Source organism: Drosophila biarmipes, unplaced genomic scaffold (assembly GCF_025231255.1).
Source record: "Drosophila biarmipes strain raj3 unplaced genomic scaffold, RU_DBia_V1.1 ptg000008l, whole genome shotgun sequence".
Lineage (NCBI taxonomy): Eukaryota > Metazoa > Arthropoda > Insecta > Diptera > Drosophilidae > Drosophila > Drosophila biarmipes.
The window spans coordinates 2,752,138-2,777,062 of NW_026114529.1; the positions used below are offsets into that span (position 1 = coordinate 2,752,138).

The 24,925-nt window shown below is 39.0% G+C and overlaps 1 protein-coding gene and 2 long non-coding RNA genes across 6 annotated transcripts; 2 read left to right on the forward strand and 1 right to left on the reverse strand.

The window, feature by feature from the left end:
- Positions 1 to 1,236: 1,236 nt before the first annotated feature.
- Positions 1,237 to 5,827, reverse strand: LOC108031764 (uncharacterized). Of its 3 annotated transcripts, none has more exons than XR_007765103.1 (4): positions 4,331 to 5,827; positions 4,102 to 4,267; positions 2,959 to 4,020; positions 1,237 to 2,901 (listed from the first exon to the last, which is right to left on the reverse strand). It is a non-coding gene; the product is annotated as an uncharacterized LOC108031764 (long non-coding RNA). The 3 variants fall into 3 exon arrangements; XR_001768588.3 differs by having other exon boundaries at positions 1,239 to 2,901; positions 2,959 to 4,267; positions 4,331 to 4,437; positions 5,636 to 5,827; XR_007765102.1 differs by having other exon boundaries at positions 2,959 to 4,267.
- Positions 5,828 to 13,011: 7,184 nt separating this feature from the next.
- On the forward strand, positions 13,012 to 13,820 carry LOC122818765 (uncharacterized). The gene is made up of 2 exons (XR_006368265.2): positions 13,012 to 13,202; positions 13,595 to 13,820. It is a non-coding gene; the product is annotated as an uncharacterized LOC122818765 (long non-coding RNA).
- A 1,202-nt stretch (positions 13,821 to 15,022) lies between these two features.
- Positions 15,023 to 17,233, forward strand: LOC108031771 (protein CNPPD1). Of its 2 annotated transcripts, none has more exons than XM_017105482.3 (4): positions 15,023 to 15,235; positions 15,297 to 15,590; positions 15,690 to 15,830; positions 15,880 to 17,233. In XM_017105482.3, exons 1-4 carry the CDS (start codon positions 15,215 to 15,217, stop codon positions 16,507 to 16,509), a joined length of 1,086 nt encoding a protein of 361 aa, XP_016960971.1. In that variant the 5' UTR covers positions 15,023 to 15,214; the 3' UTR covers positions 16,510 to 17,233. The 2 variants fall into 2 exon arrangements, with proteins under 2 accessions (XP_016960971.1, XP_016960980.1); XM_017105491.3 differs by having other exon boundaries at positions 15,708 to 15,830.
- The last annotated feature ends 7,692 nt before the right edge of the window (positions 17,234 to 24,925 follow it).

The window sequence follows — 24,925 nt, forward strand, 5'->3', positions numbered from 1 at the left end:
ATGTATGGCCTAGATCTTTCTGTCTTGTGCTCTTGGTTAAATGACGGAGGTCCCTCCTCTTCTACACTAGTTGTCTGGGGCTAGTCGAACGACGCTGGCACCAATGGGTCAAGCCCCAGTGGCTCACGCAATAACGACGCCAACCGGGGAATCTAATCGGCTCCTCTGTCGGCTAAGCGACCTAGCGATGCGCGCGCCTCAGGCAGCGGTCTCTTGGGCACTTCTCCGGCGGGTGCTTCTCCGATGGCGGATGCTTTGCGGCGGGGTGCTTCTCTGGCGTGCGCGGTGTGGCAGGGTGCTCCTCTGGCGGATGCTTTGCGGCGGGGTGCTCCTCTGGCGTGCGCGGTGCGGCAGGGTGCTCCTCTGGCGTGCGCGGTGCGGCAGGGTGCTCCTCTGGCGGATGCTTTGCGGCGGGGTGCTCCTCTGGCGTGCGCGGTGCGGCAGGGTGCTCCTCTGGCGGATGCTTTGCGGCGGGGTGCTCCTCTGGCGTGCGCGGTGCGGCAGGGTGCTCCTCTTACGGCGGGGCTACTCCGGTGCGCGCTCCTCGACAGGGCGCTCCTCTGGCGTGCGCTGTGCGGCAGGGTGCTCCTCTGGCGGATTCTTTTCAGATGCGGCAGGGTGCTCCTCTGGCGGATGCTTTGCGGCGGGGTGCTCCTCTGGCGTGCGCGGTGTGGCAGGGTGCTCCTCTGGCGTATGCTTTGCGGCGGGGTGCTCCTCTGGCGTGGGCGGTGCGATTTGGCTGCCTTTCTGCAGCTCTGCGAAATTTGTGCGGCTACTGTAAATTTTTAAGTGCGGGAAAATCGAGCACAAGGTTTACCCACCTGGTGGTTTTGGGGTTCTTATGCCCCAAAAAAAAAAATGTTCCACAGATTTAAAAAAAAATAAATTCGTGATCGGACTTGGGGCCCTATCTCAGGTGCTTTCTTGCATCTCCAGCCTGAGCTACACGTGGGATGTTACCAATTTTACCGGAATAGAGAGTGAGTGCATCTGCACTCAATGACGACTTGATTTGAAAAGACCGAATCAAAATTAGCGTGGGGTAATTGGGGCCATCGGCGGAAATGTTTCACAGCTGAGTCGAGCTTTCCAAAGACTCCCTGCGCCGGCTGACCTTCGATGAATTACCATTCTCATTGGTATTACCCCGATAGCATTGCACTAAAATTTCGGATATGCAACGAAGCTCGGCTTACAGATACTGAAGAGAAGCATACTTCTAGGATGAACTAAAACGGCCGATTCAGTCGCCACTACAGTGTAGTGGATTCATTGGTTATTCATTTTAACACTCCAAGGATACAGTAAAATAACAAGATAACTTCAAGGATACTATAAATTAACACCAGGGATACTGTAACGAAATGATTTTTTTACGTTCCGCTCCCTACGAGATTCGTGCGTCTAGCTCAGTAGATGGCCCTTTGTGTCTCCGACGGTCTTGGTTGTCTCGATGTCCTCACGCCTCTTTGACTCGGTGTTCCAGTCCAGAAGCTTCCTGAAGATCCTTGTTCGCTTGTTGTCCTTGACGCATTGACTCGGCGATTGCTTGGCAACGACTCAGACTAGCTTAGGGAAGCGTCACCGTTCTCAGACTGGGGTGAACAGACTGACGCGCTCTCCAGGATCACTCCTCTTGACACACGACCGTCTGTGTAAACGAAAGTTCCACCCTGTTGCGAAGTGGTGTCTTGCTTGCTGATGGCCGTGTCCTGCGAACTGCTCCAAGCTGCGTGGGTGTATGAAGCGTGGCTTCTGGTTCTCGGGCATGCGCTGATCCGGGACTTCTCTCCCTTCTAGCTCGTTACACTCGAGGCTCGGACTCGCCGCTGCGGGACTTTACGAGTCGAAACCATAGGCTGTCCTGGAAAATTCCACTCAAGACCGTACTGATTGACCGCTCTCCCTTCTGGCGGATCCCGCCAGGACCTGCTTAATTCCACTTGACGCACGGGGCTCAAAGTAGTTCTTGGGGTGAGGTACACTGGGTTTAGACAGGCTTACCCCCGAGCTCACGATTTCTTGTCGCCGGCCTTCTCTGCTCAAGTTCTGGCAGACCCTCCAGGCGTAACGCAAGGACTTCGTTATCTACTCTTGATTGCTTGACTCTGATTGACTGCTCGTGATCGACTGATCCCGATCGATCCATCCGATCAACTCCCCCTTCTGAGAGCACCCTGCGGGTTTATATAGGGCCTCCGGGAACCATTATTTCCCTTTTGCGCACGGCCTGCCGAAACTCTCCACACCGGGTCCAAAATCCATGGCTCCTGTTTGACCCACATGTCCTTCATGCTCAGCTTCCCACCGACATCCTGCCTAATGCTGCTGTCCCGCTGTTTCCGGTGATGCATGTGGTATGCTTGTGTGCCGCTCCGCTGCCGAGATGTGGTACCTTCTCTCTTCTCTCTTGGTTCAAAGTTCACGACAGAGTCCAAAGCCTGGCGGCGTCCCGTTACGCCCTTTTGCACACGGCACTCTCGCTTTGCCCGCCAGGTCTTCTCTCCCTCTTTCTCCACCTATTGCTCTCCAAACTTTCACGCTCCCCAAACTTTCACGTTCTCCATCCTTGATCCTCAAACTCTCACGTTCTCCAACCGCTCTTCGCCGCGCCGTTACTACGCGAATTCGCCGCGTACCTGGTAAGTGGGCGGACATCTGCTGCTATTGCTGATGGATTTATGTGGAGTTATTCAACTCCTCACAATACTACAAGAAAACTTTAAGGATTCAACGAAATAGCTCCAAGAATACTGCAAGATAACTCCAAGGATACTACAGTGTCGTTAAAGGGTTTCCGGCTTCAAATGAACATTTAAAATTGACTGTCAATATGAGTTGACGTGTGATCAGAAGCGAAGCGCTCGGGATGAAGGCTGCATACTTAGCAGCATAACCAACCTGGGGTAAAGGAAAAGGTTAGTCCAGGAAGCACAAAACAAACACCACAATACTTACCTGTTGTCTCTCTTTCTCTCTCAAATGTTGCTAGCATAAAGCCAAGTTCGGTGGCAGTCGTGCAACACACATGCGAGGATAACGACACGACGAAATCCCTGGATGCAGAGTTAGCGATCTTCGATAATATGACGAGAACATCAAACATGGCAACAGATGACGATTAAGAAAGACAAACCAGTTAAGCAACGATACTACCCCAAGAATTCGAAAGTTCAATGGGACATCAACGCAAAGGTGTACGAGTTTCTTCCAATGGGGTACATAGAGCACTCAAAAATACCATACAGCTCTCCCATTGTGATGGTTAACAAAATTACGGACAAGTAGAGACTGTGCGCAGACTTCAGGCAAATCAACGCCAACCCTATAAAGGATGCCTACCAAATGTCCCGAATAAATTATATTCTGGCAAAGCGTTTTAAGTGCTTATTCCAGTGAAAACTAATGGCATTTGGACTTCACTCGGCGTGTGTGGCTTTTCAACGAGTACTGGACCGTTTCATCGGTCCCGAAATATCACCGCAAGCGAAGGAATAGGCTCGGATCCGGAAAACGTAGCAGCAGTCGCCGACCTAGAGCCACCATCTTCAGAAAGAGTACTCCGACAGTACCTGGGAACAAATATTTACGAAAAACTCTTCACATTAAAAACAGACCGTAGCCCACTTACACATATATTTTCCATATCCTATTCAAAATTAGATTCAAATTAACAAGAATTAAACTTGACTTAGAGGTGTAAAATTTTACTGTTGAAAATCTAAAGAGAAACGGCAATCACATCGCAGATCCACTATCACGATTAACAATCCAAGACAAAATATACAAAGGGATAAAAAGATTCTGAAAGTCACTAGAAGAAATCAATGTCGACAAAAATCCTGCACAGGAAAACAACAAAAAGAATTACTAAAGCAACCCTTCTGTTCCGAAGCTGAGGTTTACTTATGAATCACCGTGTTAAACCGCGTTACGTTGCAGCTTGCATGTGTGAAGTATAAGAAGTATTAATTAAGTGGGTTGTCCGGTTTTTCACAAGTGAAAATGCATTTGATATCCCTGTAAAATTTCAAATATTTTCGATGAGGGTTAATTTGAAAATATAGAATAAGAATAAAATATAAAATTTAAAATACTTACATATTTATTTATATTTTACTTTATTTTATTTAAATTAAATTATTTAGGTTTTCTGTCTGTAGACAACAATTGTTAATCAGCCTATCTTTCAGATTCATTAATTAGTTTTTTACATAGGCCCACCTGAACCATTTGTCTGGACCCTCTAAGTCCTAGGCCAACGGTTCTGAAAAAATATAAGGACATGTCTTTAAATAATTGTTTTTCACTGAAATGTTTGTATATTTACCTATTCCACCTGCGTAAAACCTTTGCCGGATTAATATTGACAAAAAACATTTCACCATGTCACCTTCGGTTAACGAAACCAGAATTTTCTAGGTTATGCTGTAAAACCTATAAATAATCTCAAAAAGGGGAGTATTTTAAACGTGAGTCAGCGCATAACGTCTTGTAAGGTTGTAAAAAATATTACTTTTATAAATAAATCAAAATGTGTCGCACGGCACAATTTAAACAATAAGAAGCGACCTAGATCTTGTTGGGTTTATGCGTATTTCGGCTCACGTCTTGAAAAAGGACCAGTTCCAACAGATGCAATATATGCACAAAAAACAGAGTACATTATAAACGTATCGTTTTGGTTTACCCTTGCCCGTTGTCGCCGTTTGTATTTAAGAATACATTGTGGGATAAAAATTGCGATACTATTAAAATATTGCTTACAGAGGCATAATAGCTTTTCGGCCTTGATGCCGAAGTTGACAGCTCAAGAAATATATTAAACTAATTATTTCTTGACTGGACTGCCGTCCTAAAACTTCAACCAAAATTTTGCCACCCTAAATTTTGTGCCGTTTTTTTTATATGAAGTTATATTAAGCCTAATAAGTAAAAGTCTTTCGTTTATATGTAAAATGTGTGTGTTCGTCCCACAAAATTTAAATAAACGTTATAGCCCAGTAGTTCGGTAAAAAATACAGAATTTGCGGGTTCGTAGGGGGTTTAGTGAGGGTACAATAGTGTCTTCGACGGTCCTGCTTGCCTCGATGTCCTCTCGCCTTGTTGACTGACTGGTGAAGCAGTCCTATAGCTCCCTGAAGATACTTGCTCCCTGCTTGTCCGTGACGCGTTGCTTGGCAACGACTTAGACTCCCGGGGTGGGCAGCCATGTGGGCTTAGGAAAGCGCCACCGTTCTCAGACTGTATTGAACAGAATGCCGCGCTCTCCACGATTACATCTTTTGACACACGAACCGGATAGACCCACTACGGTTTCTGACCACATCACGCGGACAGTCAAGGCTGAACCCCAGGAAGCTACCTCGCGCTTCACTTTGTTTCTACGCCTAGTTTAAACAGACATTCTACCCTAGACACACTGGGTACTCGATCTGTCTTGCGTGGCTGTCGCGACGTGGTGTCTTTCTTATTGATGTCCTGCGAACTGCTCCTGTCTGCGTGGCTGGACGTAGTATGGCTTCTGGTACTCGGGTTCTCGGGCATACACCTAGTCTAAACAGAAATTCCACCCTAGCCTCCCTGGGGACTCGATCTTTCTTGTGTGGCTGTCGCGATGTGGTGTTTTGCTTACTGATGGCGATGTCCTACGAACTGCTCCTGACTGAACGTAGTATGGCTTCCGGTACTCGGGGTCTCGGGCATACGCCGATCCGGTACTTAACGAGTCGAAACCGTAGGTTCTCCTGGAAAGCTCCACTCGAGACCGTACTAATCAACCGCTCTCCCTCTGGTACACTTGCTTGTGACAGTTCTACAAAATATGCTACATAATGATAGATAATAAAAAAAGAAAACGATAATTTAAATACGATAAAAATGGACTTTGATTTAAAAATAGGAGACAAGGTTTTGTTAAAGAGTGCAACTGGTCATAAATTAAAAGAAGAGATAATACAACTATCCTCAGCCGTCCAAAAATAGGCCAAAAACAAAAGAAAAACTTTAAAAAAATATTTTCTTATAATTTAAAGAAGCAATCTTTTTAATCTTTTATAATTAGTTTACTTTCCTTAACTTTAAAGAATGACTATATTAATATATTACGTTATTAGTTCAATTTTTAAAAAGAGCGAAATGTTATATGCCTACATATCGGGTACACTCTGTACACTTAATTTCTTAACATTGTAGCATTTGTTTAAATCCAAATGTTACCAGCTTTTCGATTGCGAAATCATATGACCACAGAAGAAAGCAGTGGTCAGCTTACGTGCTGAGTAGGCGCATAGTGACATGTCGTAAAATTTTTGTGCCTAAAACTCATTGCCGCTGTGTCTTACAAATCTGTCAGCTTTACGCTCTCAGAGAGACAACATTCGCCTTATTTCATCAAAGCAAAGCTTATTAAACTGAATTCACTTATAATGTTTATTTATGATAAATTATTATTACAATATAATTTTTTAAACTATTAATTGAAAACATTTAGGAAAATATTCATATTTTATATTTTACAAAAGGATTACAAATTATATAGTCGAATATGTTCGCAGTGCAACGCGCCAGCAGCGAAGCATATTTGTTTTATTAATTAAAGCGATATTTTTTGAAAATAATAAAGTTAAGTAAGTGTACCTTACGTGCAAGGTGTTGTTCGTTGATCTACATAAGTTTAGAGTACGTCCATATTTAAGATGTTTTTTAGGGTTCACAACATAACCTAGAAGATTCTGGTTCCATTACCCGAAAGTGACATGATGAAATGTTTTGAGTCAAACCTTCTCATGGTTTTAAACAAATCGAAAACTTAAATACACTCTCTAATATAAGCAACAATATTTTTTCCGCGATTTAAATACCTTGGCATGTATAAGAATCGATGGCTTGGCCATTTATGTTTTAGAAAATTAAGAGTATTTAATAAAATACAAGCAAAGGGACACGACGTGCTCAAGCGAAAAATTTTGAGACCAATAACAACAAAAGTTCCGCCAGCTGATTGACGTATCGCTGTGACTGTCTTTATTATCAGCTGTGTTGAATCTGCATGCCGAGATCTCAGCGTTCATACGGATAAATGGACTTGGGTAGATCGACTCGGCTAGTGATCCTGATCAAGAATATATATACTTTATGGGGTCGAAAGCGCTTCCTTCTACCTGTGTAAATCTAGTATATCCACGAGTAACTGGTATAAATATAGGTCTGCTTACATAAGGAGTCTTTTTATTTTCTTGAGTGGTACATGTAGGTGCAGTAGTTGCAATTTGGGTGCTCCATTTTCTAACCAAATCTTTTTATACATATTATCTTTTTTTATTTTTCATTGGCATTACAGTCCTGATTAGTAGAAGCAAGAAACTAGAGGAAAAAACTACAACTACGATGTGAGAATTGTAATCGACCTGCTAGCAGCGAAATTATCAGGTGGTCGCACAGATAGCACAGCAAATGCAGATGCCCTCCGGAAAAGATGTAAACTACATATCATAGCTAAGTGACAAGAGAGGTAATTAGCAACAAAGGATGTTTTTCGTCTAAAACCAGAACTGCAAATATGGCTAGGAAGGAGCATGGATATGTAATGTTTTACTTAACGCAATTGCTAACAGGACATGGATGCTTTAAACACTAATTATTCAGTCTGAAAGTCTGATAATAAATAAGAACATTTGATTTTTATTTGTTCGAGAGTCGAACAGTAGGAGTAGAACAGAACCCAAGAAGGCCCTATTATAGTTAAATATATATATGACATTGGAAAAATTTTTTGCTTATGGCAAAGCGAATGCTAATGAAAAAATATTTCAATTCTATTAATTATATTATTATACCAATTCGCGTAAAGTCCATCTATTCGAATATTCAATATTTGATACAGGTGCAACCTTTGTTCCCATTAGGCAAAGCCTTTATCTACCATCCGTTAAGAAATAATATAAACCCCTTTGGCTAAGCAAATCAAAGCTTTTGCTTCGGCACCTACATTTTCAAACCCCACAGAGCACAACCACCATATACCATACGATAACAGCTGATCTGGATAAACTCATAGCTTCTACGCTTTCCATTATTGATTGAATAGTAGTGAATGGTATAATTTTTACTGACTCCGAAAAAATATAGCCTAACTATCGCATAAAAATGTCCGTTAAGTTTGGATGGGGAAGTAACTGGGAAATTTTCAAAACTGTGTTTGTCGGGATTAGCTTAGATTAGCATTCACACAAATAACTCGCTTAAGCGGAAAATCAAAACGCATAAACTTATTCGGTCTCTGTTGTACGTCTTTTATATGCGCTCCCACATTTATTCGCCAAGTGTTTTAATCCCCGACATTATATATTTCCAAAGTTTACTTTTTCAACTCGGTTGAGCCCGCCGTTTAAATGCAAATAATTTATTTGTGTTAAAACCATTACCTTTATTATGATATTGGATAATAGTTAACGACGCGGGTGCATAGTAGTTTTTTCTTATTTACATTGTTATTTTGGCGCTCTGCCGCACCGTTCTCTCTCTCTGCTACATACTCTCAACTAAAGGGTCTTCGCTGAATTATTCTTACCGCGCTCTTTTCTTTTCTTTGCTCTTCAATTTGCAAAGCCTCTCCGCTATTTGTTTGCATTCATCTAACTTCAACTTGTAACCAATGTCTGCCTGCTGCCAATTTGTTGGCCAAATCACTTCTCGACAGCCAAATGTTAGTTGCTAGTTATGTGAGAACATTGCGCTATCTAAATGTGCAGACTTTGGGCATAGTGCGGCCCAAATTGCTGATCGTACTAGATTTAATACTAACATGGACTGGACGTGCCCTACATGCCTACATATCAAAGTTGATATTAAAGCATTCCAAACGGAGCTGGAGTGCCAGGCTTTACGTGCTGGATTTACGGACTTACTAAGTAGATTTAATGTCTGCGACTCCAACTTTTAAGGGTAGATTCTTCTAAGTCATTCATCATATATTTATATATTTACTCTGCCTTATGTCTCTTTATACGTTCTAGAATGACGCCACGATAGATCAGAATCGGTGACTACAGTTTCAAGTGAGTCATTAAAGCCTTCTAACCGGTCACTGGCTGTTTTCTGTGATTCTGCCTCTAGCTAATACCCTTGCACTTCCACCTGTCCCACTTACTAGCATACTCACCATCATAGTATCTAAGTTGAATGCAGCAATAACAGTAAATGACGCTATGCATCATATTGTCAAAAACCGCTCCCTTCCCAATCATAATGGTATTGACATCACCAAATTTAATTTAAAGATAAGAAGTTACTATTCATTTAAAATACTTGTTTCCATGACTTTCTTTTCGGCGCCCAGCTCTGATTCAAAAAACTAAATTTCATAATTCACTATCAGAATGTTCGGGGTCTTCTTATAAACTCTCCACGCTTTGATTTTTAAAATCAATGTTATCATACTTGCTGAGACTTGGCTTAACCCATCCGTACATGATAGTGAGATTTTGTTTAATAACTTTATTTATTTATTTATCGGAAGGATCGTCAGACTCGTAGAGGTGGAAACGTTTTTAGTGGAGTCAAATCCAATTTAACTTCTGAGTTTGTTGAGATTTCTGAGTCATCAGATATTGAATTTATTTCCGTAAAATTATCTTTCCCAAAAAGTATTACTTGCTGAATCTAACCAGCTTAGTGATTGGCGACTTTAATCTTCCCATTATTTCTTGGTTGGAGGGTAAGGACTCATTGGCAATGATTCCTAGGAACAAAATTATTTTATTGATGGTCTTGTTTAACTATCTTCACAGTTACCAGGATTCCCAATCAATATGGTCGTCTTCTTGACCTAATTTTTGTTTTTCATAGTAGCGATGCTGAAGTTATGTCGCCACTATCTGTGCCTGAAGATTGCTATCGTCCTATCCTTCAGCTCTGAATTAATGGATTTTTTAATAATCCTAAAACTGCATTAAATGTACAGCCTAACTTGTATTTTATGAAGACTGATTACGGCAGACGAGTGGAATCTCTATCAATAGTAAGCTGGTCCTATCTAGTTGACCTTCATGTTGATGATGCAGTTAAGAACTTTTATGAGGTCCTGTACTGACTATTTAATGAAAATGTTCCTCTCTCTTCCATCAAAATTTTTACATTTCTTAATGGTTTACCCAACTAACTTGTCTAAAGAATAAAAAACCAGAACATTTAAACGGCTCAAGATATCCGACTTACAGACAAACTTCACCAAATATAGTTGATCCATATGATATACCTGTCTCGTTGTAAGCGTGATTTCAAAGGTAATCCTACGCTTTTTATTTCTTTCGTCAATTCTAAAAATAAATCTAACTGCTAATAATAATGACATTTCCAATTTATTGGCAGACTTTTTTCAATCGACAAATACGAAAGCAATAGTATCATTAATAAAGATTATCCATTTCCACAAACTCATTTGAACTCTTTCTTCAAACCAGTGATTAATATATCTGATGTTCTTCAGACTTTTAATACTCTCAAGCTTTCATTTCCACCGGGTCCTGACAGAATATCAAGACTATGTATACTCAGGCTTTTTCATCTTATCTTGCTATTCCCTTACATTAATATTTAATCTATTCCGGTCTGTCTGTGTGTCTGAAGGAATCCTTTATAATAATTGTTGAAAAAAAATTAATAAGTCCGATACTCAAGTTATCGTTGTATTGCTGAACTCAGTCCGATTTCTAAAAATATTACATGTTAGTTGCTGCATCATTGCCGCATTATTATTTTACCTTGTCAGCATGGCTTTACCAGAAGTCGCTCTACTTCTACATACCTACTTGAATTTACTTCTTTAATTTCTAGAGGTTTTCTGACACATCAACAAACGGATGTTTATACCGATTTGATTCAGTAAACCATACGTTTCTTATTCCTAAATGGTTCCTTTAGGGCTTTTCTCCCAACCTTTTATAGTGGATATTTCCTACCTTTCTAATAGAACTCAAATGGCCAGTTTTAATAATAAAATTTCCAAAATAATTAGTGTTACTTTTGAAGGGCCACATTGTAGCCACCTGGGACCTTTGCTTTTTGGATTAGTGATTAATAATCTACCTTATGTAATAAAACAATACACAACAAAGCTTTTGTATGTTTCTCTTGTTTGTCCGTCTATGTTCGTGTATTTGGTCACCTCAAATTACCTGTTACCAAATTATTCTTAAGTCAGTTCAAAAACAATTTATTTTATTTGCTTTGAGAGGTTTAAACTAGGACACAGGAAGTCGATTGCCCTCATTTCATGCAAGGTTGCGCCTGCTAGACCTTACAACCATGAACCTTCGTAGAAAGTGTCGTAATATTATGTTTTTGCATAAATTAATAAATGCTGATGTCGACTCTTTCTTCCTTTTTAGTTCCCAAAACTGAAATGTACCCTGCAGAACAGTTTATCGTTTTCGTCCGTTGTCGCTGCCAATTTGTAGATCCAATTATGCCCGTCATGATCCTTTTCCTGTTCTGTGTGAGGATTATTATGCACTGTGTCACGTCTTACTGCAACTAATATGTTCCAATAATTTGTAATTTTCTGTGAACATGTTCTATGTAAGCATGTATTTTAAACTGTCTATTGTTAAATCGTCCTTTTCCATGTCTGCGATTTCGTTTACTTGCCCAAATCGGTTTAGGGCTCCACGTCTAAACTAGCTTGGTGTCGTTGTGGCCACTTGTTTGTACTGACTATAGTTTATCATTGTCCAAGAATATAAAATCAATTCCGTATTTTAGTATTTTTGCTTAGTATTTTTACAAGCTTACACCGTATTAGCTAAGAGTACCCTTTAGCAACCACATTCCCCCCACGCTCTATTTTATTTCATAAGAAATATGAATGTTAAAGAAATACTGGAAAATCTCTACAACTCGCGTGAGCGAAAATGGGACGGTACTTGCAATGCGATAAGTAGTTCGATGTTTTTATTCAGTATTTCTTACGGGCCTTAGAAATTTAGTGCTTGGCTTTTCGGATTATTTTAAGGAGTGAAATGGTTATTGATGCAGGACCAAGAAGCCTTTCAACGGATCGGAACTCAGAAAGCAACTCTGAATTGTTTCTTAAATATGGATATCTTTATAAAGGATATAGTCAGAGAACGATGAGAGGAAGGTGTTTTAAATACCTAAAGAGGTGGGCAATTATCGTTGCGCCACTTTTTGCCCATAATAGTTCCTATTTAATTTCCAATACGCTAAGTATGAATATCTTATCCTTAATAAATTTGCTTACAGAAAAGAATTAAATTTTTGGCAATAAAAAAAAAATCCACTTGTATTCATTTGTCCGTTTATTTGGATTTTTAGGTTAAACTGTATTCGAACGATCTCTCCGTTCGGATATGCTGTTGCAATTGTAATCGGCTATGTGCAGAAGCCTTGTGCTTTTCAGCGCTGGACTCGGATGACATACGAAAAAATATAATTTGGTTTTCTGTTAACTTTGATCTATTTTTATTCAACTTTGAGCAAAAATACGATTTTATAAATTTGCGGTTTATATATGCTTTATCTTAAGGTCAAAATATTTATACTTAAAAGCTACCAATTCTTAGTCTAGGATTTAGAGACGCGACTTCTAAAAATCCTTTTTAATAGGTACATTCCGCAAAGGTTATAATCAAGAAACAATTAATACTTAAAAAAATGGTGTTTACAATTTTTACCAATTACTATTTTTAAAGTGACCTATATTTTCGTTACAATGTTTTATTGTTTATTTTAATGAAATGTATTTCTGGACATTTAATGAATATAATTTTAGAGGCATTACATTTGGATCATATAACAAAATATAATTTCAGTAGCAATACTTTTGCGAGATCCTATGAACTCTAATTTCAGAATCATTTTTCTTTTATTGACAATCTGATGAAATAGTTTTCAGTAGCATTACTTTTTTAATGCGAATGTCATTTTTTTAAGTAGGCATAAATGTGAACGAAATTAATCGGCCGTGGGCAGTGGGCAAATAATATGATTTCGATCAATTGTATCCCTCAGTCCACATTGACAGGCTGTTGATAGAAGATTTGTTTGGTTAGAAAGTCTTAACTTAATACAATGACGAGCAAAACTTTAACGCGAGTTTCAGAATCAAACATTAAAGGGGTGTATCGTCTGTTCTAATTTATGCACGCTAAATTTATTAGTCTTGTTATTTTGGCATATGTGTAAGTTAATTGTGGTCAGTAAGACCAGAATCGTTAACAATAGTAACGTCAACAACATGCGCCGGGCAAACTGCTGACCTAGCGATGGAAGAACGGAGATAGTATATCCCTACCTAGGATTTTCTATTTAGTTGCAAAAGACGCACAATTAGTATTTGCTTTTCTATCATATCATTTATTAGTTTCGTTTGTTTCGCTTTTGAAGCTTTCGTTGGAGCTTTGTAGTTCGTTTGTAGAAACATTTTGTTAAGTTAAATTGACCATTTACGAAATATTAAGAACGTACTTAGAACATAATCTTAGCGCTCACTCCATTTACTAGAACAAAGGATTACTTTCTCGTAACTTTCGGTTACAACGTGTATATTGTAAAAAAAATCATAACCTTTCAGCTAAGGGAGTAGCCAGCGGCAACCGCCGCTTATCTAACACTCATAATGAAGGAAGCCAGTGGCAAACGCCGCTCTCCTATCACCTAGAGGGAAGGAAGCCAGTGGCGAACACACATTACTTAATTTATACATAGTCTACGTTTAAGGCATTTGATAATAGAAGTAAAAAATGCTAGAGAAAAGTAAATAAAATCATATGTAGAGTTTTTCAGTGCACCTAAACAAATATTTGTATTTATCATTTTTAAATAGCATGTCCGCCGCCCTCTTTACTTTTGGTGTTCCTCTAAGCGAATTGGCTTTCTTTGGGTGTAGCGTTGCACCAATTCGAGGGGAATAGCATACCACACGTCCTTTGTCCTTTAATCCACTTGGAGAAACTACATATTTCGCCCATTGCGATTTCACATCACTCCATTAACTTTCAGTTTGATTCATGTCCGGAGCTTGCGGGAGACACTTCATGGACTAAATTTTTTTTCTTGAAATCCAATATTTTTACCGAAAGGGACGTGTGCTTTAGATCAATGTCTTCTTTAAAAATGCAAAATGCATGCAGAAAGACCCATATTGCGAATGACTTCTAGAAGATTTCCTGGTAAAATCCTCAAATATTGTAATTGTTTCCTATTATTCCCTCAATCAAGGTCAAAGATCCTTTTAATGAATGAACACCCAGAATTTAATATTTAAAAATTTTTGGCGTTTCAAAATTATTTGGTCGAATCAAATGCCGAATGTGAAAAGTATAGAAAGATTATTTATTTAGTAGATTATATATTACATTTTCGTCACAGAAGTTGATATTAGAACTTTTGATTGTTGAAAGTGTCTCTCCACGTGTTTCACGTTAATCAAAATTATCAATGGGAACCTACTGCAATGACTTTAAAAGGTTTTTTTTATGGTTTTTGTTTTTTTCCATTCATTTCTATGTTTTGGTTTTCACACCGCTTTTCCAAAAACACAGCCAAAAATTTATTTTCTTGTTCTTTCCTACAATGGCGCTTATCGAAACTCACTAGTTAAATATATCTTTTCTAGTATTTCCTTAGCTCACTACTCAAAAAATCGTAGTCTTCGTAGTTTTACTGAAGATTTCAAAGTTCATCCGCAATGCGTACATGAATTTTTTTATTTTTGGTGTTAAGTACTCGTAGGTTATGGCTTCCTTTTAGTGTATATTCTCCCTGCCATTTGCAGAACATTGACGAGCCGGGGTGTAAACTCAGTTTTACCGCTGATACTGCAGCTACTGAATTATCTTCAGCATTTTCCCTTTTCTGCAGATTCGCCTTGTTGTGGTATCGCTTCCTACGGGTCAAGTCTCACAATAATCTAAACTGACTTCATGATATCGTCTTTGACGTGAATTTTATGTTTTTCCTTCTTTTATCGAGAACACAGCCAAAGATGAAATTTCTTATTCTTTGGGTCGCTGCTAACGGCGCTTATCGAAATCCCCTCGCTAAATGTGGTATAGCAATAGATATTCAATGCTATTTTTATTGTTAAAACGGTATTTTTATCGTTATTGGGCTGGCTGGGTTTGGTAACGCTGTTCACGTGTCAAATAGTTGCTATTGTAAGTTGAGGCCCATCAAATTTGTGCGTATAAAGATGGTAATTTCTCCGCAAAAGGTAGGAAACAGAAATATTTATCAGAAGATAGAACCTAATGTTAAATATGTTCAATTCACAGGTTATGAAGCACGTCGAGTTTGTAAATCGCATTCGAAAAAGCCTATATTATGGCGTGGGAACAGTGGACTCAGATATGGAGGTGTCTTTGCCATTTGCGGAGTACGCGTCAGAAATGTTTTCTAAACCGCATCGGGGCCACTCTTTGCATCGTCTAAGTTGCGTGGCTGCTGCAAATATGCAGGCCACCCCGTGTTCTCTTATTATGGCTCTAATCTACCTAGACCGATTAAATATCACCGACCCGGGATATAGCTGCCGAATCACACCACAAGAGCTGTTTGTGGTGTCACTGGTAAGTCAGGATCAACACCTGTTGATTAACCGGTGTCTAAATCTAACAGTTCTTCGCCAATATCTGTTCAAATACATATGTGCTTATTTAATTTCTAAGCATGACAAATATTTCCAGATGATTTCGACTAAGTTTTATGCAGGCCATGATGAACGCTTTTATTTGGAAGACTGGGCTACTGAAGGCCATATGACCGAAGAAAGACTCAAGGAAATTGAGCTGGAGTTTCTATCTGCTATGGTAAATTGTACTTAGTTTATATTACATAAACTAAACATTTTTACTTCAGGACTGGAATATATACATATCCAGCGAACTCTTTTTCGATAAACTAAAAAATATTGAACGATCGCTGGCCAAACGTCAAGGTTTGCGGAGAGGCTGGCTTACCTACAGTGAGCTGTCGCAGATGATGCCCAGCCTAGCATGGACGAAATTCCTACTAAATAGTATATCAGTACTAGCAATGAGTTATGCAGCAAGTGTAATAACTGTGGCAGGGGCCTTTTTTATAGCCAGCCAAGTTCCAGGAACTTTGTGGCACCGCGGAGTAAATACTGCACCAGAATCAGCATCACATAGCTTGAAACCTGCGTCTTCGGCCACTTCTGTTATAAATGGCGAATACTCCGTTTTATTATTAAACTTGGAACAGCAACTGTTGAAACTTAAGCAAAACTGGCCAGAGGAAGTTACTAAAATACACTATTCCAGTCATCACTCCGTAACATATCTTCCGCTAAAGAACAACTTCCGAAAACTCGAATTGATTTTGTCGCAAGAAAGTGCAGAAGAGAAATCGGTTTATATCACATCACACTACACCGCGTGTGAAACCCGAAATAGTTGGATACAAATAGGAAACCGTTGGAAGCACGCAATAAATGTTTCGGTTTTTTGGCAAGTAATTACAATGTAGCGATCGCTTTTACAGCGACGGCTTAAGGTGTGGTGACAACTTATTTGAAAAACATCAATTAGTTAATAGTAATCTCATCGAACAGAAAATTTCTTATTACACAGAAAAATTACTGCAGATTGATAACTCCTGTGAAACAGGAATTTACAATGTAAATAGACATAAATTTTAAAATTCAGAAATTACAGTGGCTCCCCCGATTATTTTTTATCATACGAAAAATTAATTACATAATAGGAATGCAAAACTGGCATATGTGTATGTACGCGACTTTTCCTGCGCTTACAAAATGAAAAACTTGTATTAGATTTTAACATTGTTATTCATAACATGATTTAAAAACCTATTAATATTACAAAAAAATAATTTTCAAAAAATCACGTAGACCTATATTTTATTATTTTATAGACGGGCGGTATTTTCGAGTTACTTTTAGCTTTTATACTTTCCGAAATTAGAGAGGACAGACAGACAGACATAAATATATCAACTTTGCTAGTGCTACATAGTTTTTCCCGAATTCAATAATATGACCTTTTACTCCACGAGAACGAGTATTTTGTAATTACCCAGTTCGGTGTCAACAAACACCAAAGCTATAATTTGTTTAATATTATTTTCCCAGCAAGTATCCGATCGCTCTTATGGCAGCCATGATAAAATGAAATTCGAAATTCAGAACTAAAAAATGTTATTTCCAAGCAAAGGTGGTTATTTACTTGTTTACTTACTTGTTTACTTACTTACTTTACTTGTTAAAAAAAAACACCAAATTTGAGCTCAAATCGGTGGTTTGTAGGTTTCCCACCTACCCGGGTGCTACATGTATATCTCCAATTACCTTTTGCTCACTTTAGCTGATTAAAGGGTATCTTATAGTCGATGCATTAAACCGATGTGTTTTAGCAGTTTTTTAATGTATAAAATGAGACTTTTTCCATAGGGTGAACATGAATTGAATTTAAAAAAAAAACAAATAAAATGTATTGATTACTTAGGCGAAAAAAATAAATAAAAACCACTAATAAATTTCATAATATTCGTTATTCAATACTGAAATTAAAATTTGTAATTCCAAATATGGCTTCTTTGGTTCGTATAGACTGTACATTTAAAAAGTGATCGTCTCGATCAGTGGTAGGATTTTTGTTATTTTTTACGATATCAACATAAGGCTTGTAATCACTAAATTATTAAAATTTTATAATTTTCAGCTTTTTAGTAGCTCACAATATACAAAATGTAGCCTGTCGTTAAAAACACGAAGATACCAAAAAAGTTATGCAAAAAAAAAACGTATCCATTTACCCTAATCCCCCTTTATCTACAATGAACTATCATCATTCATTTTCGGATAGTTTCAAAATAATATTTCGTGAGTGTAATCCCCTTAACATTATTTTACAAAAGAAAAAATTGTAAAACTGCAGTTTAAATATTTATTAATAAGTAATACCCGAACATCCTAACCTTTTAAACAATTAATTAAATTGTTTTATTATTTTAAACAATCCGATTTACCCGTAATTAAAAATTACAAATGCTTCCAAAAAGGTATACTATTTTTAAACCTACTATTTAGTAAAAGTAAATTATAAAATAATGTAAAGGTATGCTATTTGAACTTAATAATTATTTAAAGTAAATTATAACGAAAACAAGGAAGAACGCTATAGTCGACTGCCTCGACTGTCAGCATAGCGATATGTTAGGGCGCCACCTACAGGCTATTTCAGTAGATCTTATGTGGGAGGCAGACAGATTTAAGCGTTTTAACCGTTTGTGCGTGTTAGAGTGGGCATGACCCATTTTTTTTTTATGTCAGTCGATAGGTATTGATGAGACAAACACATTTCAGTTACTATTTTGTTTCTATTTTAAAACTGATAGATACAGATTTTAGCGAATTGAGGGCGTTAGAGTGGGCTTGGCACCCCGCTGAAACAAACTTGAGCTGCGCAGGAAGCCCAGGAATCTGCATGCCAAGTTTGACTGTTCCAGCTTTATCGTTATGGCAAAGTTAGATTAAATCGATTGACAATAAAATTAAACAAAAACTGGCTTAATTGGCTACAAACGAGTCAAAACGACTTGCAACCCACAGCCCGCTAATGGTCTTGCAAATATTTCATACAGAATGCTTTTAGCTTTACCAAAAAAAATGGTATCCCTGCCAAACGATATTTTAGACAATGGTGTTATTCCAGATATGATGTGGAAAATAACGGTTATACCGATTCCAAAAAAAATCTATTCTCTTCAATTATTAACTTTTATTCAACAACAGCGCTATCAGACTTCTAAGTGTGGCTTTTAAGTGCTTAATCAATAGCCATCAGTAGCCAAATATATCAGAGAAGTTTGCATATAATTATATGCATACCTCGTGAATGCTCGCAAAAGCATTCAAGCAGCGTTTGCCGCGCAAATATATTGTATTCTCGGAATCTTCCGACTGTTATCGACAATCGTCGGGACATCAGTTTTGAGCCGAAAACAAATAAAATTGAATAGACAATTGAAAATTCCAAGAAGAAAACAAAGAAAGATGTCGAAATGAAATCGAATGTATCTTACGGTACATTCGCCCCGACGACTCCAGTTGAGTGTGCGTTAAATTTAAAAATATCCTAAATGGTATTACCCATATATGTCCTTATTCTTTGTTTACATGAACAAATTAAGCTATAAATCTTTCTTAAAAAAAAAAAACAGAATGGAAGTTAACTTCGGCAAGCCTCAGTTTGTATACCCTTTCAGTTATAAGAAATAATCAACGTTAGTAAAACCATGCTAAATCTTTAAGGATTTGCTAGCTTCAGTGATATTAAAAAATAAAATTCTTTCATTGTTTTTCTGAGTCGTCAGATTTGTAATCAATTTAATTCGAAATTCTTAAAAAATGATATTCCCAATATAAGAAATTATGTCAATTTTTTTGTTGATTAATCCATTTGGAGCTATAAGATATAATTGTCCGATTCAGACTTATATACTGAAAAAGTCAAGTACTACCTGAAAAAGAAAGGAGACTTTTGGGAAAGATTCAGCCCGATAGCTTTCATGTTATGTTAAGCTTTAAGTCGAAAATTGAATTAGGTTCAATTTTGTCATTCAGAGAATAAAAAACACAAGTTCTATAGAAAAGAACTTCGGCGAATAGGAGAATAGTTTTCTCCCAACATAATCATCCTAATTCTACAGAGGATGACCAGTGGCCAGTCGGCCCAGAGAAACAGTGACCGCAGCGAGGGACTACTACACAAGTTCTATACAAAAGAACTCAGGCGAATAGGAGAAAAGTTTTCTCCCAACATAATCATCCTAATTTTACAGAGGATGACCAGTGGCCAGTCGTCCCAGAGAAACAGTGACCGCAACGAGGGACTATCCCCTTCAACTGGGCGGCTGTGCGGGATCACGCTCACAACCACTGGGGAAATATCATTTTCATTTAATTGGAGCTATACCAATTTAATTTTTTTCAGGAAGGAATTACACAGGCAATAAAAATGATGTAAGTGAATCCCTTCTTTAAATATTTTTTTGACAATCTGCGAAAGCATATATATTTTTAAAGAAGATAAAATGGCCTTGAACCTTGTGAAACTCAGAATTTGATTGACGGAAAAAAATATTACTGTTAAATTCATTCATTTTTCTAATTTTAAGTATTTGATAAATACATTTATTTATTCGATATTTATATATATATATTTTATATTTATAATGTTATTTTTTATTTTTATATTTTTACCACTACACTATTTTCTAAACAACGGTACATTTATTTACTAACCTAAAATTGACTAAGCAAACTATATATGCCCGTTCGGCATTGTGACAAAATACGAGCCAACATTTTGGCAGCTCTGTCTTCCCATTTTTTAATTTTTTCTGTACGTTTACCTGCATATGAGCTCACCATTTTGTCAATTAGAAGTGGCAAGCAGTACGCTAGTGATTCAGAGTCAGAAAGCGAAGAGCTCATTCGAGCCTCTACTCCATTAAACACGCGAAGAAACCCACCAGCGGGCGGTGTAGACCTCATGGATCCCGAGCAGCTTAGGTTTGTAGTGCAGGCTATCGATAATGCCTTAGCCGGACAGGCCGCCGCGAATCTACAGAAAGAACAGGAGTAAAAGCAGACAATCGATTCATTGACCAGCTAAGTGGCAGAATTACGCGCTGCGCCCACCGCGTCCCAAGCTTCGGCTCCAATTCCAGAAATCAAAGTATATACAGCCATACAGATTAGGGATGAAGTTCAATGCAACGAACCAAATTTGCGGCGGCACAGGAGTCCTATGTTTCTTGGAGGCAAGCGGCGGCCGCTGCCTACCATATATTCAGACGGTACGATGGCAGCTCACGCCATTATCAGGCGGTGATTATTATAAGAAGTAAAGTCAGAGGCCCCGCCAAGCCGTGCTGTCTTCGTTTGGAACTGTATTGACTTTCGATGCGATTATAAGTCGCCTCGATTTCACATATAGTGACAAACGACTGATGCATATCATCGAATAAGAATTAGGCAATCTTAGACCGGGTGGCCTAACACTATTACGATGAGGTAGAGAAGCTTACGCTACTAACTAACAAAGTAAACATGCCATATGAACGAAATTTTATATCAAGCCTGAATCGGAATCTTACAGACGTACTTTTATCGGCAAAGCCGAAAGACATGCCATCAGCCCTAGCAACCACTTTTGCGAGAAGTCAAGAAATAAGGATCGCAAAACGAGTCCGAAGCCGCAAAGGCGTCAGCAGGATAGAATTTCTTTGCAAACAGACCCCCAGTTAGGTGCTAATAGAAACCCGCATTACACTAAACAAGTTAAAGCGCAGATCTATTTTGACCGGAGCCGGTGGAAGTCGATCCCTCTGCAAGGGTTTGCAACAATGCCCCAGTTCTAACTTACAGAAATAGGAGGCATGCCACGTCCGAGCGCACAGGCGCCCCAAGAAAGCAACAAAGGATAAATCACGGCACCCAGGGCACAGAGCAGGCAGGGAAATCTTACGTCAATACTGCTTCCAGCGCAGTAGCTGAAATAAACGATGATGCTATTTGCGAATATGGTTCAGTCGTATTTAATTTTTTAGGGAAAAATCCCTGTTACCCGTCATCGGACGAATAGCAGGTGTGCGAATGAAGTTCTTGATTGACAGAAAAAAGGTGTTCGCCCAGTTAATTTCCTGTTCACAATTCATTCCATTCATGGCGAGACCACAAGCAAAGAAAAATGTTTCATATCGCTATTCAACATTAAGGCGACTTTTTTGTATTACCAAACTTATCTACACTCGACAGAATAATCGGCCTAGACCTGTTACCACAGGCTGGGGCATCTCTCTGTTAAGCTTCCGGCCAACTCAAATGGGGTACGGAAGCCGAAAAAATCTCGTTCCATATATGCACTGAAGTAAATGTTTCCAATATAGATTGCTCAGATACGCCACCTTTGTTAAGTGGTACCTTTCTAAAAATGCTTAGGGATAGGAAAAAAGGCTTTTGCAAATCCAGATGAAGCCCTACCGTATAACACTTCGGTGATCGCCACCATTAGTACAGAAAACGAAGAGCCTATTTATGCGAAATTATATCCGTACCCTATGGGGCCGTCTTCGTAAACAAGGAAATACAAAATCTGGTGAGTAACGGTATAATTCAGAAATCAGTGTCCCCTTACAATAACCCAATATGGAGGGCACTGACGAAGAGGGTAACAATAACATGCGACTAGTAGTAGACTTTCGCAAACTTAATGATGGAACAAATACCGACAAGAATCCCATGCCAAATATTCCAATGATATTGGGGAACTTGGGCAAGGCCAAGTATTTCACAACATTGGACCTTAATTCGGGTTATCACCAGATCATGCTCGCAGAACGCGACCGCGAGAAAACTACCTTTTCGGTAAACGGGGAAAATATGAATTTCGAAGGCTTCCTTTTGGTCTGAAAAATGCGACCAGCATATTTCAGAGAACAATTGTCGACATCGAGCAAATCGGCTACGTATATGTGGATGATGTGATAATCTTTTCAGAAAATGAACAATCCCACGTTACACATTTAGATTGGGTTTTAAACAACCTTTACAAAGCGAACATGAGGGTGTCAGTAGAAAAAACGCGCTTCTTCAAAAAAAGTGTGAGTTTTTTAGGGTTCATAGTCACCAGTGATGGCGCGATGACTCATCCAGAAAAGGTCAGGGCCATTTAAGACCGGAACCAAAGTCTGTATTTTAAGTCAGGTCAGGCTAGACATATTTTTGATATCCTAAAAGGGGAAAATGGAACTGTTAGTAGACATAGGTCACGGAACATTCCAGTTTAGTTCTCTGAAGCCCGGTGAAGAAAATCTGGTTGCAAGACGCTGAATCGTGCGTAGCTACTAAACTCTCCTTGACCCACACAATTGAGGCAACGGATAAGCCCTTAAATTGCTTCCAAAACCAGATAACTCTGGTGGAGGCGAATTTTCCACTAAAATCCAGCTTTGTTCTCTTTGGAAACAAGAGACGGCATGCGATCAGCTTCTCCTGTAAAGAGCCATTACTTGATGAGCTCGCAGAAGTAATAGTCCCTAAGGGCGTAAACGCCATCCATTGCGATTTGCACATTCGCAATAATACAGGACGAATTGGTTCGCCAATTTCCAGGCACAACATTTTGGCATTGCAAAAATCACGTAAAAGACATTTTTGCAATTGCAGAGAGACGACAAATCCTTTCCGCTGAACACAACAGGGCTCACAGGTCAGCCCAAGAAAACGTTAAGCAGGTACTCTCCTAGTACTACTTTGCAAAAATGGCCAAGTTAGCTGCCGAGATCGTAAGGAACTGCAACCCGTGCGCAAAAGCCAAAAACGACTTGGCGAGACGCCGACCCCCTCTCACGTACGATTATTGCTTCACATTTAGATTTTTTTTTACGGATAAGAAATACTTCCTTACCAGCATTGACAAGTTTTCAAAATTTGCCGTCGTGCAGCAACAACTTCAAGGACAATTGAAGACCTCAAACCGGCCACATTACAATTTATGAAGTTTTTCCCTAGGGCTAGGGTAGTCTATTGCGATATTGAACCATCATTGAACTCGCACACAGTCTTAACCATGTTAGAGAACCATTTTGGTGTGAGCACTGCAAATGCACCACCCCTCCATAGCGTCTATCGGAACTCGCGTGTTGCCTTAAAATCGACAAAGGATTAACCGACACTGTGGAATTAATTTTGTTAGCCACCACCAAGTATAAGTCGATTTATTCGGTCGTCAACAAACGACTAGTCGACGTGGTGGAAGTGCACCCAAACGATCTGCAAGCGGAAATAAAAGACAGGATCATAAGGGCCTAGGGCACACTCAGGGTCAGGGAAAATGTCTCCCGACATAAGGGACCAGGACACACTCAGGGTCAGGGATAATGTCTCCCGACAAAACAGGGTGTTCGAAGTCGGCGAGAAAGACTTGGTTAAATCAAACCAAAGACTTGGCAACAAACTCACAACAGAGTGCAGTAGAAGCGAACCTGGGGACCACGGCCCTCATCAAGAGGAGGGTGGTCCACGAAGAAAACATAAAATAAAAAAGGGTTTTTAACCATTTTTTCTATTTATCCACTTGGCACAAATTTTTACTAGCAGTAAGCTTAGCTGATAAAATATTTTTTTAAGGTTAAGTTAATTCCCGTTGGTGGTGGGACACCTTGTCATAAACCAAAATATAGCTCCGAATTCATTCCACAGGTTCGAAATCATCCCAATCCTCTTCTGCTTAACTATGGCGTCGGCGCACATCACCGACTATTCACAAGCCAAATACATCCCTATTATTGACGGTCGAATACCAGTGTGGGAGGACTTCGCATCCGGTAGACATTCAGAGAACCTTTCAGAGTACAGGAGCGTAGTAGAAGAAACAGAGAATATGAGCGATATGTTCCCCCAGTCACACATGAAGAAACTTTTAAATGTGGACACAGCTCACCTCCGCGACCTACTCGACTCGTTAGGCGTACACCCAAGGGTAGTCAGGAGTCTAGACTTTTTAGGATCAATATTAAAAGTCGTAGCAGGACCTCCGGAGGCCGGGGATTTAGAAAGAATTACAATTTACAGAAACACAATTATTCAATTCAAAAAATAGAAAAATAGAAATAAATACCAGAATACAAAATCAAAGTAATAAATTTACGTCAACTGTAAAAGTCGAATCCTGAAAGTTGAAAAGGGTTCACAAGTGGACACTGGCCATTTATACGAAACATTACTCTCTAGAAACCGTATGATGACGATGGAACTCAAAAATTTAATGATGGCAATTTCGCTTGCCAAAGTAAACATAGTCAGCCCAAAAATTTTAGATCACGCAGACCTAGAAAGTATTTGGATGGAGGAGCC

Bases quoted from the DNA above. Each gene is read 5' to 3' on its own strand.
- LOC108031771 (XM_017105482.3), top strand. From the start codon at position 15,215: ATGGTAATTTCTCCGCAAAAG. The intron at 15,236-15,296 runs GTAGGAAACAGA...TTCAATTCACAG, and splicing joins TGGTAATTTCTCCGCAAAAG to GTTATGAAGCACGTCGAGTT. The intron at 15,831-15,879 runs GTAAATTGTACT...TTTTTACTTCAG, and splicing joins TGGAGTTTCTATCTGCTATG to GACTGGAATATATACATATC.